The 16,793-nt window shown below is 32.1% G+C and overlaps 1 protein-coding gene across 1 annotated transcript in view; it reads right to left on the bottom strand.

The window, feature by feature from the left end:
• Window positions 1–10,032: 10,032 nt before the first annotated feature.
• The window catches only part of LOC141300291 (microtubule-associated protein RP/EB family member 2-like), an 11,663-nt gene continuing 4,902 nt past the window's right edge, over window positions 10,033–16,793 (bottom strand). The window contains exons 5-8 of the mRNA XM_073830609.1: window positions 16,414–16,630; window positions 16,173–16,318; window positions 14,110–14,268; window positions 10,033–11,188 (exon numbers count right to left, since the gene is read on the bottom strand). Of these exons, the coding sequence (XP_073686710.1) occupies window positions 11,114–11,188; window positions 14,110–14,268; window positions 16,173–16,318; window positions 16,414–16,630 (597 nt within the window). The 3' untranslated portion in view covers window positions 10,033–11,113. The remainder of the gene's footprint in view (window positions 11,189–14,109; window positions 14,269–16,172; window positions 16,319–16,413; window positions 16,631–16,793) is intronic.

Genomic DNA, 16,793 nt, shown 5'->3' with positions numbered 1-16,793 from the left:
ATAAATCTGCGTTGTTTCTGCTGTTGATCTTTAGTCAAAAAATCTGCAAAATTCAAACATTTCATTAAAAATAAAAAATTAATTAAGTGAGGGGAATATAATATTATGAAATAAACGGTTTTCTCTAATACACCCTGGCCATAATTATTGGCACCCTTGTATTCAAAACTTTCTGCAACTTCCATTTGCATGAAAAACAGCTCTGATTTTTTTCCCCCTTCATGCCTGATGAGGTTTGAGAATATATGGCAAGTGATTTTAGACTATTCCTCCATACAGAATTTCTCCAGATCCTTCAAATGTTGGTGCTCACTCTTCCTCAGTTTATCCCACTCATTTTCCATAGGATTCAGGTCAGGGAATTGGGATGGTTATGGCAGAATCTTGATTTTGTGTTCAGTGACCAGTTTTTGTGTTGATTTTGATGTTGGTTTTGAATCAATGTGGTGATGGAAGATCTAACCATGACCCATTATAATATTTCTAACTGAGCAAGTCAGTTTTACCTTTTTTTATCTGTTGGTATTTGATATAAAACATGATGGCATGTATCTGAACAAGATGTCTAGGACCTTTGGTGTAAAATTAGGTCCACAAAAAAGAACATCTGGTGATCTATTTAAATGTGGACATTGGGCACTTTTTTATCCCTGTGTGCACCAAACCTTTAATGTGTTCTAGCTCCAAAAAAGAAAATTCTCATTTCATATGGCAATAAAAGCCAGTCCTGGCTGAAGTTCCAGTATGATAAATGAATATGGTGCAGTTTGTTTTTGCATGAGAGCAGATGAATTGTTTCTTGAACAGCGTCTGAAATGACTTGTTGTGATGGAGGTGCAGTTTTCCTTTATTTTTTATATTTTTTTCTGACACTAAAATTCAACTGATTTCTGCAATTTTCCATCTGTGATCTTTGAGGAGTATTTGGCCACTTAAATTGTTCTCTTTGCTGCACATTAAGACAATATTGACACACATCATGTTTCAAGCAGATTTTTAACATCTCCAGTCCATTAAAACTTCTTAATTATTTCCCTGATGTTGGAAATGAGAATATTTAATGTTTTAAGTATTTTCTTAAAGCCACTTTGTATTGTGTAAAGATCAACAATCTTTTGCTGTACATCAGAAGTATATTCTTTGGTTTTACCCATTGTGATGAATGATTAGGTTGTTTGGGGCTTTGTGTTACTAATATTTATTCATCTGTGCACCAAGACGTCATGACTGGACAACATCATGTTTCCAGTCACCTTGGTGTGCTAAGAAATTGGAAATTTCAATGGAAATATATTTAGGAGATAATTTACTCATAAGAATTTCTAAAGATGCCAATAATTGTGGCCAGGGTGTATTTGAGAAAAACATTTTTTCATAAAGTTATATTCCACCTCACTTTAAATTGTTTAACTTTAATGAAATGTTTGAATTTTACAGAATTTTTGACTAAAAGAGCTAAAGGAGAAACAATGCAGATTTATTTTTAAGGCCTTCTTTGCCCATATTTACCAAGGGTGCCAACAATTTTGTCCATGACTGTATATATATATATATATATAACCCAGTTAAATCATTTAACCTGATAAAAATGTTGACAAGCACAATTCACAACAAAATTTCAAACTGTGTAAAGCAATATTTGTGTAAATGATCAAAAAATGGCCCAAAATGCTGTAATATTTGCCCCGGGCTAATGAGATGCTATCCTTATTGTTAAGCCCTGAAATCATGGGGCAATTTAAGCACCTGAACAATTCATCCACATAACTACCAAAAATGATTCTGTTCTTACCTACACCTGTGCTGAACATCCGCAGACTTCTGTAATAGTCCACAGGATGTTGTTTGTGTGCTCTGGGTGGCTGTGGTCCCTGTGTGACGTTCAGTCGAGGAGGAGGATGACTATCACTGTCTGATTCTTCCTCTTCACTGGAGCTCCAGGCAATGTGAACCGCTTCATCTGTGCCAGCATCTTTACCATAAATTAACACTTTTATTTAGCAAGGATGCAATAAATTGATCAAAAGTGAAATTTAAAGACATTTATAATGCTTTAAAGGATTTCCGCTTCAAATGCTGTTTGAACTTTCTATTCAACACCGTTTCCCAAAAATATGAACATTGATGAGGAGAAAGAAATGTTTCTTGAGCAGCAAATCAGCATATTAAATTGATTTCTGAAGGATTATCTGATGCTGAAGACTGGAGTAAAGATGTTGAAAATTCAGCATTGATCACAGGAATAAATTACATTTTTAAATATATTAAAATTGAAAACAGTTATTTTAAATTGTAATAATATTTCACAATATAACAGTTTTTACTGCATTTTTGATGCAATAAATGCAGCCTTGGTGGTCATACATTTTTTAAATAACTTAGAAGATCTAATATAGAATATTGATTATCTGATGACATTGTTGCACTTATTTAATAATACAGTTCTGATTTACTATTAATTGTGCAATTTATAAATTGATCAATCTGTTATATTACCAATAACAGATGTCAGAGCCATTTTACGTGCATTTCTGCTCTTCTTCTCTGATGTTTGCAGCTTCTGAAACACAAACACATGACATTCAGTGCATCTGTGTAACAGAACATCAGCATTACATGCATCGAGTGTCACACACCTGGATGACAGGAGTGTCCAGGAAACTGTCTCCACATCTCTCCCAAGACTTTGTGGCAGGGGTGGATGTTCTGGAAGATGTTCCAGCTTTTCCTGCCTTTCTGAAATTGTCTTTCACATCGTCTGGAAATAACACACACCTCATGTCCAGGTTTCTCTTCCGCTGAAATCAGACATACACACAGATTTTAAAATTAATAAATCAATTTTATATATATATGTTTTTTAAAGAATCCTCTTCTGCTCACCAAGCCTGCATTTATTTGATCCAAAGCATGGCAAAAACAGTACAATTTTGAAATAATTTTCCTATTTAAAATAACTGATTTCTATTTGAATCTATTTTAAAATGTAATTTATTCCTGTGATTTCAAAGCTGAATTTTTAGCGTCATTACTCCAGTCACATGATCCTTCAGAAATCATTCTAATATTCTGATTTGCTACTCAAAAACATTTATTATTATTATGTTGAAAACAGCTGAGTAGAATTCTTTCAGGTTTTTTTGATTGAGAAATTTCAGAGGAACAGCATTTATCTGAAATAGAAATTCTTTGTAACATTATAAATGTCTTTATCATCACTTTTGATCAATTTTAAGCATCCTTGCTAAATAAAAGTATTAATTTCTGTAATACCCCCCCCCCCCCCCAAAAAAAAAAAAATACTGACTCCAAGCTTTTGAATGGTAGTGTATAATGTTACAAAAGCTTTCTATTTCTGATCTGATCTTCTAATCTTTCTATTAATTAAAGAATCCTGAAAAACAACAACAATAATAATAATAAGCTATAATAATACATTTTGATGATCAGCATATTAGAATGATTTCTGAAGGATCATGTGACACTGAAGACTAGAGTAATGATGCTGAAAATTAAGCTTTGCATCACAGAAATAAATTACATTTTAAAATATATTCAAATATAAAGCAGTTATCTTAAATAGTAAAAATATTTCACAATATTACTAAAAAAATTATTTTATTTACTTAATATTTCATGGTCATTACACTTTCGTAGATGAAATAAAATATGTAAATATGAGTAGGTGTGTCCAAATGTGTCTTTCATCGTTCTCTTTTCCTAGCTTAAATTCGTGATTTATATTTCTAGTTCCACGGAATTTGCATTTCTCCTGCATGCTGTAATGATGTACAGTGGATAAACACACTTCGACTGAACTGACAGAGAATAAAAACATATTACAAGTGGTTCTCACAAACACCTGAAACACATTAAAAGTTTGACAAACCCTGTTTCAAGTGTTCATCAATCGCTTACCTTGCCCATGATGTTAACCACACGTTTTACGACTTAACTTTTCCTCAAACTGAGCCTATTTCCTTTATTAAATGATAAATGTTTACATTGTTGTACTATAGTTCACTAAACTGCAACACAGGCAGTTTCTTCTTCGGTTCGTCTCTCCCGCTCTTTTAGTTCGTCATATTGCGCGCTACTGACACCTGGCGGTCAGACACGATTAACGATCTATCGGTGAGTTGCTTTTAGCATATGCACTAAATAAATAAAATAGCCGCTTTTTGTCAGAGAAAATCATACGCTGTTCTTATAAGATCTTATTTATATTAAAATATATATATAAATAAAATACTAATTATAACTGAAAAACGAGATAAAAAAGTTTGTCAAGACAAACTTTAAGTTGGCTTTTGAAAGCTGGACCAGAAAGTTTGAAACGTTTGAAAGATTTAAAAAGTTTAAAAAGTTTTGAGTTTGACTGTTTTCAGTCTGAAATAGTCCGAAGTTTAAAGTAGTTTTAAAAGCTTAAGATAGATAGATAGATAGATAGATAGATAGATAGATAGATAGATAGATAGATAGATAGATAGATAGATAGATAGATAGATAGATAGATAGATAGATAGATAGATAGATAGATAGATAGATAGATAGATAGATAGATAGATAGATAGATAGATAGGCAGATAGACAGACAGATAGATAGACAGACAGATAGATAGATAGATAGACAGACAGACAGACAGACAGACAGACAGACAGACAGACAGACAGACAGATAGATAGATAGATAGATAGATAGATAGATAGATAGATAGATAGATAGATAGATAGATAGATAGATAGATAGATAGATAGATAGACAGACAGACAGACAGACAGACAGACAGACAGACAGGCAGATAGACAGATAGATAGATAGATAGATAGACAGACAGACAGACAGACAGACAGACAGACAGACAGACAGACAGATAGACAGACAGATAGACAGACAGACAGACAGACAGACAGACAGACAGACAGACAGACAGACAGACAGACAGACAGACAGACAGACAGATAGATAGATAGATAGATAGATAGATAGATAGATAGATAGACAGACAGACAGACAGACAGACAGACAGACAGACAGACAGACAGACAGACAGACAGATAGATAGATAGGCAGATAGACAGACAGATATATAGATAGATAGATAGATAGATAGATAGATAGATAGATAGATAGATAGATAGATAGATAGATAGACAGACAGACAGACAGACAGACAGACAGACAGACAGACAGACAGACAGACAGACAGACAGACAGACAGGCAGATAGACAGATAGATAGATAGATAGATAGACAGACAGATAGATAGATAGATAGATAGATAGATAGATAGATAGATAGATAGATAGATAGATAGATAGATAGATAGATAGATAGATAGATAGATAGATAGATAGACAGACAGATAGATAGATAGACAGATAGAGTTGTTAGCATGTTTCTAGTATGATTAGCATGTTGCTAGCATGATTAACACATTACTAACATGTTTCTAACATGTTAACATGATTAGCAAGTTGCTAGCATGTTGCTAACATGATTAGCAAGTTGTTAACATGTTTCTAAAATGACTAGCTAGTTATTAGCATGACTAGCATGATTACCAAGTTATTAGCATGTTTCTAGCATGATTAGCTAGTTGCTAGCATGATTAGCATGTAGCTAGCATGGTAAGCAAGTCGTTAACATGATTAGCAAGTTATTAACCTGTTTCTAGCATGACTACCATGTCACAAACATGTTGTTAGCTTGATTAGCAAGTTACTAGCATGTTTCTAACGTGATTAATAAGTTGCTAGCATTTTGCTAGCATTTTTCTAACACGATTAACAAGTTACTAGCATGACTTGGAAGTTACAAGCATGTTTTTAACATGACTAGCATGTTGTTAGCATTTTTCTAACATGATTAACAAGTTACTAGCATGACTTGGAAGTTACTAGCATGTTTTAACATGATTAACAAGTTGCTAGCATGTTGTTAGCATGATTAGCAGGTTACTAGCATGTTTTTAACACGACAAGCATGATTAGCAAGTTGTTAGCATGTTGCTAACATGATTAACAAGTTACTAGCATTTTTCTAACATGTTGCTAGCATGATTAGCAGGTTATTAGCATGTTTTTAACATGACAAGCACGATTAGCAAGTTGTTAGTATGTTGCTAACATGATTAGCAAGTTACTAGCAATTTTCTAACATGTTGCTAGCATGATTAGCAAGTTGCTAGCATGTTGTTAAGATGATTAACAAGTTACTAGCATGACTTGGAAGTTACTAGCATGACTAGCATGTTGCTAGCATTTTTCTAACATGATTAACATGTTATTTTCACAATTAGCAAGTTACTGGCATGTTGCTAACATGTTTCTAGCATGATTAACATAAGTTGCTAGCATGTTGTTAGCATGATTACCATGTTGTTAGCATGATTAACGTAAGTTGCTAACATGTTTTTAGCATGACTACCATGTTGCTAGCATTTTTCTAACATGATTAACATGTTATTAACACAATTAGCAAGTTGCTGGCATGTTGCTAACATGTTTCTAGCATGATTACCATGTTGTTAGCATGATTAACGTAAGTTGCTAACACGTTTTTAGCATGACTAGCATGTTGCTAGCATTTTTCTAACATGTTGCTAGCATGATTAGCAAGTTGCTAGCATGTTGTTAAGATGATTAACAAGTTACTAGCATGACTTGGAAGTTACTAGCATGACTAGCATGTTGCTAGCATTTTTCTAACATGATTAACATGTTATTTTCACAATTAGCAAGTTACTGGCATGTTGCTAACATGTTTCTAGCATGATTAACATAAGTTGCTAGCATGTTGTTAGCATGATTACCATGTTGTTAGCATGATTAACGTAAGTTGCTAACATGTTTTTAGCATGACTACCATGTTGCTAACATTTTTCTAACATGATTAACATGTTATTAACACAATTAGCAAGTTGCTGGCATGTTGCTAACATGTTTCTAGCATGATTACCATGTTGTTAGCATGATTAACGTAAGTTGCTAACACGTTTTTAGCATGACTAGCATGTTGCTAGCATTTTTCTAACATGATTAACATGTTATTAACACAATTAGCAAGTTACTGGCATTTTGCTAACATGTTTCTAGCATGATTACCATGTTGTTAGCATGATTAACGTAAGTTGCTAACACGTTTTTAGCATGACTAGCATGTTGCTAGCATTTTTCTAACATGATTAACATGTTATTAACACAATTAGCAAGTTACTGGCATGTTGCTAACATGTTTCAAGCATGATTACCATGTTTCTAACATGATTAACGTAAGTTGCTAGCATGTTTTTAGCATGACTAGCATGTTGCTAACATTTTTCTAACATGAATAACATATTAGCATGATTAACAAGTTACTAGCACAATTCTAGCATGATTGGCATATTGTTAACATGAGATAGACAGATTGATGAGTTTAAATGGATTAGAAATATAGCCAAAGTCCCTTTAAGGCAAGACATGTCACTCGGCGGCCATCTTTGAAACGCCTCTCGAGCAGGCAAGTGCAGCTCCTATCTCTTTGAATGAGGAAACATCAAATTCTCCAAAACTGTTCACCAAGTTTAGGATTAAATTTCATATTTTAAATCTCCAAAGAAATCCAACAAGACCAGCCTCATAAATATGGTTCCTTGTGCTCCAATAGCGTTAAAAAACGCTATTTTTCCGGCTAAGTGAGCCAGTGCGCATGCGCAGTACTGAGCGCACGTCTTAAGCCCCGTTCACACTAGCAGCGACTTCTGTCGCCAGAGGCTGGCGATGAGGTCGCTAGTGGGCGTTCTTATTACTGGTTGCTTAGTAACATCATTTAACAGACGTTTTTATCCAAAGCAACTTTAGAAACAAAGACAAGCATGTTACAATTCATTTTAATGCAGTTAATATTATTTTTAATGTGGTACGTTTATTTGCTGTCTAATCATTTATGATTTTGTCTGTTGTCATACATTTAACACATTTTGGTTTTGATTTTTTAAGAGGTAATATCTAATTTTACATCATATTAGTTCATTAAAACCCTACTTGGAATCCCCACGATATTGGCCACCCCTTTCCATGTCTCATTTTTAAAATTTATGTCCCTGTATGTGCTAACGGCAGGAATTAATTTCTCCTCTGCTGGAGCTGAAAGGAGAATGATCACATGAGCACTATCATCTTCTTTCCTATTGGCTGTCGCTCCCGAAAGTCGCTCTTCATTTGCATAAAGTTTAGAGATTCTGAACTTTGTCGCGTCGCTTGACACGCCCACATCCGGTCGCCAACGGTCGCTGACGTATGGAAGGCCGTTAGGGCCAAAACGTGTTGTACAAACGCTGTCGCTCTCGTCGCCGGAAATCGCCAGCTCTCCATGGAAATGAATGGGATCGCGTCGCTGTGTCGCGTGTAGTGTGAACGGGGCTTTAGAGCGCCGATTGTTTCTATAGCAACCGGGACTTCTAACCGCAGCTGCAGTGACGCGCTGACTTTACTAATCAACGATTGGCTCTTTCACTAAGAAGGCGGGGCTTCGCGGCCATAATGAGCGTTGCCTTTTTTCCCATTCAAAACTACACGAGTGACATGTCTTGGGTATTCTATAGTCTTTTGCTGCATCCCAATTAGCCTACTTATACTATGCCCTAAAAGTATGTACTCTTTTTGTAAAGAAAAAGTACATACTTTTGAGTATGTAGCAGAATAGTAGGCAGGCTTTGGGACATTTTGGGCAAATTCCAAATGGAAGTGCGCATCCCTACGCCCTACTCCCTCCGAAGGGCAGATCCCTTTGAAGTGAGTTCTTTTAAGGGAGTAGGGCATTTCTGTCTCTTTTAACCGTTTGGAACTCCCTTGGCGAAGGGAATGACTGACGAAATGTTACCTTGACAACGCTGCGCAAACGTGATCACTAACGGAAATCACTTCCGTGAAGTGACCATGGAATGTTCCCTTCGCTAACGGCCTTCTGGAAGGGCCCTTCGTGAAGGGATTAAGTTGCTCACTTTCGTTTGGAACGTCCCTACAAATGGCGTCCCCTTCTAGAAGTGCCCTTGAAGGGCGCAAAATAGCCGTTTGGAATTCGCCCACTACTTCATAATAACTGCTTCTTTAACGGACGCTCTGTTGCTTAGTTACCTGAATCCTGTCACTGTTTAAACTGCCCTGTCAATCATCACAGTTAACATTATCTACATTTCGTTTAATTTAATTTCCTACCGTATTAGAGAGAAATGAAGAGGCACGTTCTTTCACGAGTCTTTCATGCCGAGGACTCTGCTCTTGTGTTTGCATAATTATGCCTTTAAACGTTAATAACCAAACCTATCATTATAAAAGTTCATAATGTTGCTGCACATGAAATATAACACGGATAACATTAATAAAATATTTTTTATCAGGTTACAGACAGATTATTTATCACTCAAACCCCTTTCTCTACCTGTACGTTGGTCGTGCATATCCTCCATGTTTGTTGTTTTTTTAACACTTTTTTTATGCGTGTTTGTAGTTTTAATCGAATCATCGTTCACTGCGCAATGTGTTGTGGGCAATATCAGCCGTTGATCCGCACTTCGAATTCCAAAGTTAAGTAGTAGACCATCCGGGAATCTTTGGAATACTTTTTTAAACATACTATGATTTGGGACATACTAATTCTATTTTCGAATACTATTTAGGACGGATAGTATGCGAATTGGGACGCAGCATTTGAAATAGCACATAGAAGGGAAGTTTGATTGAGTCTCAAAGGATTGTGGGAGTTTTGACAATAGTGTTGGCTCATTTGAACATTCTGTCAATGTAAGTGTATGGGATTTTTCCCAGTTTTAATCTGCATTTTTAGGAAAACTGTGACTCCGATCAGTTAGAAAAGATACAGCACACCTGATGAGATCAGTCTGAAGATCTGGCCTGAGTTTGAAGTTTGAAGAGTTAAAGCTCTAGGATGAGTTAGAGATGATCATCTCAGAAGAATAATAACTAAAAGTTAAAGTAGCATTTCAGTAAATTGGCCTAGCCTTACTTAATCATAATAAAAACAAATGATTTATTCCTTTTGAAAGTGAAAGGGTTTTATTAGGGCAAGTCTATCATATCTCCAGAGATTTTTTAAACAGCAAGTTAAACATACAAAAAAACATTTAACATTTTTTTTCCTTTTTTTTTTTATTAAATATGTAAAAAGCAGGTCAAGTTATTCACAAATAAAATGCAAACATGCAACACATTTGGGGAATGCATAAGGGGGAGAGATACTGTGAGGGAAATAATAAGAAAAAACATTGTCTATTTATAATTATTAACAGTACATATGTTTACATTCCTTTTCATTGTACACAATAATAAATGACAAAAGCGTTGACCTGTGGAGAATATTGACGGAGATCACCAGAATGCTGTTTTATGTTCAGAAGACCTGTGCTTTAGAACAACAGATGACAAAAAATTCTTCAATATGTGTTGTTTTCTTCAAATGACGGCTGTTTTTTGACTGTACATATAAAGTAAAACGTTTAGACGCGATTGCACGGTTCAAAAGAAATGCTTCCTATCAAATACTGAGATTGGCTTCCACCTCTGTAAAAAAAATGAGTTTAATTGAAATCTAACTGAGCATCGTTTCCAAATGAAACACTGTATGCATTAGTTTATAATGCAAAATTTACTATTTCACAAATAATATTGGTAGCTCTTCCAGCTACTCTTATTGCAATACTTTAAAATTGAATAATTCGATGTGTCACATCCTAAAACACTAACAGCTTTAGAAATTAAAAAAGGTAAACTCTCCTTCATCGATGCGGTGAGATGAAAAACAGCAGGTGGAAACGCCAACAGACTTCAGTTAACGTAAAAACCGAATGGAGTTGATGTGCAGTGGTTGTTATCACGGGCTTCACACGAACAAGATTCACCATTTAAGCTGCTGTTGGATGACAGTCATGATGCAATTAAACAGGGCTTCAACATAAAAAGACACGTTTGAATATTTGGCCAATTCGTCTCGTTGCTTTATCACAGGAGCAAATGAGAAATAAAACCGTCGTGAGTTGAAGGAAAATGAACCCAGAAGCAGTTTTCGGACTGAGTGCATGTATGTTCAGGTGTCTGTTTGATTGACAGCTGTTCAGTATTCGTCCTGCGTGTCGTCAGGGACGTCCTCCTCCTGAGCCGGAGCCTCATGCTCCTCTCCACCTGCCTCCTAAACACACACAATAGTTCGCTGTTAGGTGTTTTTGAAGATCATGTCATATAAGATAGTCAGTTTGTCCTAAAACTTGATTTGAAGGGGTCATATAATAGAAAACAAGATCAAAAGCAGCAAAAATGGGCACAAAGAAAATTATGACTGGTTAGATGTATTCAGTATTTAAGGACAGTTTAAAGTAGAGAACTAGAGATATACTAAAGTTATAAAACCAGGTAATTTATGGAAAACTAGCCTGCTTAAAAAAAAAAAAAAAACAAAAAAAAAAAACACTTATTTAGTGACCACCATCATAATTTGACTTGCATTGCAAGTGTAGAATACGATGTAGGAAGAAAAAAGAAAAATAAAGATTAAAGGATAAAAATTAAAAATAAAGGTGTGTTGTTTTATTAAAACAAAAAGAAAATATTACTGAATAATAAAACACGAATACTACTACTACTACTACTAATAATAATAGCAAAAGAGCAGAAAAGCGTTATAATGTTAATAAAAGTGGCATGCCTTATTAAAAGAAGCAAAAAAGAAGAATAAATAGGTTTGATGTATTAAAAGAACATTAAAACAGTAATAATGAGCATAGAAATGTTTATTAGGGTACATATACATATATATACAAATAAATAGGTATTGAACATTGAAATAGCAATAATAAAAATAGTAATGTGTGAACGTTTTTATTAAAAAAAAGGGTTTTATTAGGGTGTATATATAAATATATTAATAAATAGGTTTGATGTATTGAATAATAAAAATAGTAATAATGTTTGAAAGTAAAATAAACAGCAGAAAAAAATATATATATAAAAAAAATTAAGTGTGATGTCTTATAATAATAATAATAATAGCAGAATAAATAAATAGGTTTGATGTATTAAAAGAACAATAAAATAGTAATAATGAACATAAAACCAAAAAATATAAAAAAATAAAATAAATAAAAAGTGTGATGTCTTATAATAATAATAATAAATGTAAATAATAATACAGATGTAAACACACATAATAGTTTGCCGTTAGGTATTTTTGAAGATCGTGTCATATTAGATAGTCAGTTTGTCCCAAAACTTGATTTGAAGGGGTCATATAATAGAAAACAAGATCAAAAGCAGCAAAAATGGGTCTTTTAGATGTTTTTATAACATCACAAAGAGAATTATGACTGGTTAAATGTATTCAGTATTTAAGAACAGTATAAACTAGAGTTATGATAACAGGTCGTTTATAGAAAACTAGCTTGCTTAATTTTAATTGACAGATGGAAGGTGAAAAATAACCATTTAAACAAACAAAATATAGTGCATAATGTTACAAAAGCTTTCTATTTCAGATAAATGCTGATCTTTAAATCTTTCTACTAATCTAAAAAATCCTGGAAAAAAACTTTACTCAACCGTATTAAATATTGACAATAATACAAATAATAAAAAGCAAATCAGCATATTAGAATGATGTCTGAAGGATCATGTGACACTGAAGTCTAGAGTAATGATGCCGAAAATTCAGCTTTTTTATCACAGAAATAAATTACATTTTAAAATATATTCAAATAGAAAGCAGTTATTTTAAATAGTAAAAATATTTCACAATATTACTGCTTTAGAGGCTTGGAGAGCAGAAGAGACTTTTTAAAAAAAAAAACACATTAAAAATCTTACTGTCCAAAAACTTTTGACTGGTAGTGTATATGTATATATATATATATGTATATATTATTAAATAAATTAACAAAATGATTTCTCATGATAATAATAGCAGAATAAGCATGTTGAATAAAATAAAATAAAATGAAATGCTAAAAAAGAACCTGAAGTACTGAAGAAAATAAAATAGCTTCTTTTATGTCAAAGAAAATCATAAACTCTGATGTTTATTTATATGAAAAAAATTCAAATATATAAAATAAACTGTGTTCCTTCTCCTTGCTCTAAGTGGACTTAAAAGGAGAAAATTCTACGCAAGTCCAGAAAATTAGGTGGAAAGATAAAAGAAAAAGTAAATAAAGGTGTGTTGTTTTATTAAAAACAAAAAAGAAAATATTAATACATAATAAAACAAGCATAATAATACTACTAATAAATGACAACGGTTTATTAAAAGCCAAAAACAAGAGCAGTTTTTGAAAACATATTTGAAATAAATTAATAAATAAGTGTTATGTCGTATTAAAATATATATTTTTTTAATAAATAGGTTTGATGTATTAAAAAAAAACATTTAAATAGTAATAATAAAAATAGTAATAATGTGTGAATAAAGTTTTAGAAAAGTAATAAATAAATACAAAATTAAATCAATAAAAATATGATGTCTTATAATAATAATAGCAGAAGTATATTGAATAAAATAAAATGTGCTAAAAATAACTTAAAGTATAAGGAAAGAAATATAGTCTCTTTTTTTTTTAAAGAAAATAAAAAACTGACGTTTATGACAAAAAAAAAAACGAAAACACAAAATACTAATGATAACTGAAAAAGAACAAACTTCATGTTCCTTTTCCATAAAATATATTAATTTGTGTCATTTGTCAAATATTATTTAAAAGCAATTTAAAGTAAAATCTTGCCCAAACCCCAACATCTCCATAAAGCTGAAAAAAAGAAGTTCAATTTAGAATTAGATTGTATATTTCCTTTATATTAATGACCAACTCAGAGATATTAAAGAAAACATATGTCTAATATAATGGATAAAAGAATCATTTTACCCTAAATAAATGCTAATCGTAATAAGAACAAATGATTTATTTCATTTGAAAGTGAAAAGGTTTTATTAGGGTATATATAAATATATTAATTTGTTTTTATCAAAATGTTTTTATAATAATAATAAGATCAGAAATATGTAAAATAAAAAATTAAATAAAAAATAACTTCCTGAAAAAGTACTTGAAGCAGTGAAGTACTAACCTGGTCGTCTGCAGAGTACAGCACCTCCATAAGTCTCTCCACAAAGGGTCCGTTGTCCTGGCCCTGCTCCTGACACAGCAGCTCCACCTCTCTCAGCTTCCCAAAGTAGAAATCCCGCTCCTTCTCCACTCCTTCTAGTGCTAGCTTTAATGTATTCATCTGCGGCAGAGGAGAGACACAAGAGTTACCAATGACATAAAAGACTGTAAACACAACAGACACTAAAACCTGGTTACTGCTTAGGAAGACATGTCTCTAAACAACATGATTCCTCCTTGAATGCATACACTTCCTGATGCCGGATTGGAAAAGTGTGTTTTCCGAGTTTAACTGATGTGTACAATCCAATAAAATGTTTTTTCTTCAGTTTCTGTGCACAATTAACAAAGCATTACACTTTTATTTAATGAAACTATTGTTTTTATGGCTATAATTGGATATCCAACAAGGCAGCTCAACAGCAGAAAAAGAAAACCCAAAAACATCAATATTACCATATAATAATAATAATAATAATAATAATAATAATAATATTACTAAATAGAAACACTAAATAAAATTAAAATAAATAATAAATAATCAACATAAAGCATAATGTCACTGTAGAATATTAAAGTATTTAAAATAATAACAAAAATAATAATAACAATAATTATTATTATTATTATTACTACTACTACTACATAAAAATTGGCAAATAAAATCTAAATATATAAATAAATAAATATCAACATAAAGCATAATGTCACTGTAGAATATTAAAGTATTTAAAATAATAATAACAATAATAATAATAATTATTATTATTATTACTACTACATAAAAATTGGCAAATAAAATCTAAATATAATATATAAATAAATATCAACATAAAGCATAATGTCACTGTAGAATATTAAAGTATTTAAGAAAATAATAATAATTATGATATTATTATTATTATACGACTAATTAAAAATTACTAAAAATCAAAATAAATAATATAAATAGATAAATATAAAATAAATATCAACAAAGCATAATGTCACTGTAGATATTACTTTAAGAAAAAAAATTATCATTATTATTACTACTACTTCTAAATAAAACTTAGCAAATAAAATCAAAATATAATATGTTAATAAATAAATATCAACATAAAGCTTAATGTCACTCTAGAATATTAAAGTATTTAAGAAATAATAATGATAATTATTAGTAGTAGTAATATTACTACTACTAAATAAAAATTACTAAAAACCTAAATAAATAATCAAATAAATATAAATTATTATTATCATTATCACTACTATTACTACTACTACCACTATTACATAATAATTATCAACAAAGCGTAATGTCACTATAGATATTATTTTAAGAAAATAATAATGATAATTACTATTATTATTATTATTACTTCTACTACTACTAAATAAAAATAAATATAAAATAAATAAACAAACAAATAAATAAATATCAACATAAAGCATAATGCCACTGTAGAATATTATAGTATTTAAGAAAATAATATTTATAATAACAACAATTTGATATTATATCATAACCATAACATTACATATATATTTAAGTCTTGTTTTTTCATTTATTAAAATCAAAGTCAGTTTTTGATAAAAAAAGACAAATATCTACTTAGTCAAATCAACGTAATTCAATAAGCAATTCAAGCTTTCATATATTTCAGATATTAGTTCATTTTCTAAGATAAACTCACTCAATTATGTTCGATTTGTCAACAAGATTTCATTTTGCATCTCAAGTAAATTTGTCTTGATTTAAGAATTTTTAGATATTTGTATTGAAAAAAAAAAAGAAAAAAATACTGACAAAGATGAACATTTTTTGCATTCGGTGCCAGAATTTCACTAATTTAAGAACATTTTTTGCTCCAATTTATGTCCTTAATTTGTGGAAGAGCGAACTAAGACTTTTTAAATCCTGTATAAACCCAAAATGATCTACTAAAATAGCAGCTTATCTCATGCTTTCACTCAGCATTTATATCCATTATATTCTTGATTGCTCATCCATTTAAAGATTTTAATAGTGTTAGGGGTGTCCACCTGTTCGTTTAGTTGTGTTACTTGGGCTTCCAGCTCCTTCTCTCCTTTAGCGGGTGTCGCTGACATCACAGGGATCTTTTTGGCGGAGGAGGGTCGGGAGGTCGAGGTGGAGGATTTAGGGGTTGAACTGGCAGATCTAGTAGCTCCTGCACACAAGTTAACGGATGCCATGATGCAATTTAGTAAATGCCAAATGCCGGTTGATTAATGATGATTATAAATAAAAGATGTTACATCAGACCTGCGGTGGGAGAGCTGGCGGCATGGAGGGATTTCTTTGGCAGGTTGAAGATCTGCTCGCCGGGGTCTGGAGGGGGAATGGCATCCTGGCCCTGTCTGGCCTGCACTGGGTCGTACTCTTTCCCGTCATAGTTGGCGTCAAAGAACTTCTTGAACCACTGAATGAAGTCCAGGTTGTCTTGAAATCGTCCCTTGACGAGCTTCTCTACAGGGATGATCTAAAAAAAAAAAAAAAAGAAATAGAATGAGTGAATGTGTAAAATTTGTAGCAATAGCCAAAAATACATTGTATGGGTCAAAATTATCAAATTTTCTTTTAAAGATCATGTTCCATGAAGATATTTTGTAAATTTCCTACCATAAATATAACAAAACATAATT

This window comes from Garra rufa, chromosome 24, assembly GCF_049309525.1.
Source record: "Garra rufa chromosome 24, GarRuf1.0, whole genome shotgun sequence".
Lineage (NCBI taxonomy): Eukaryota > Metazoa > Chordata > Actinopteri > Cypriniformes > Cyprinidae > Garra > Garra rufa.
This window is presented reverse-complemented; position numbering and strand designations above follow the sequence as displayed.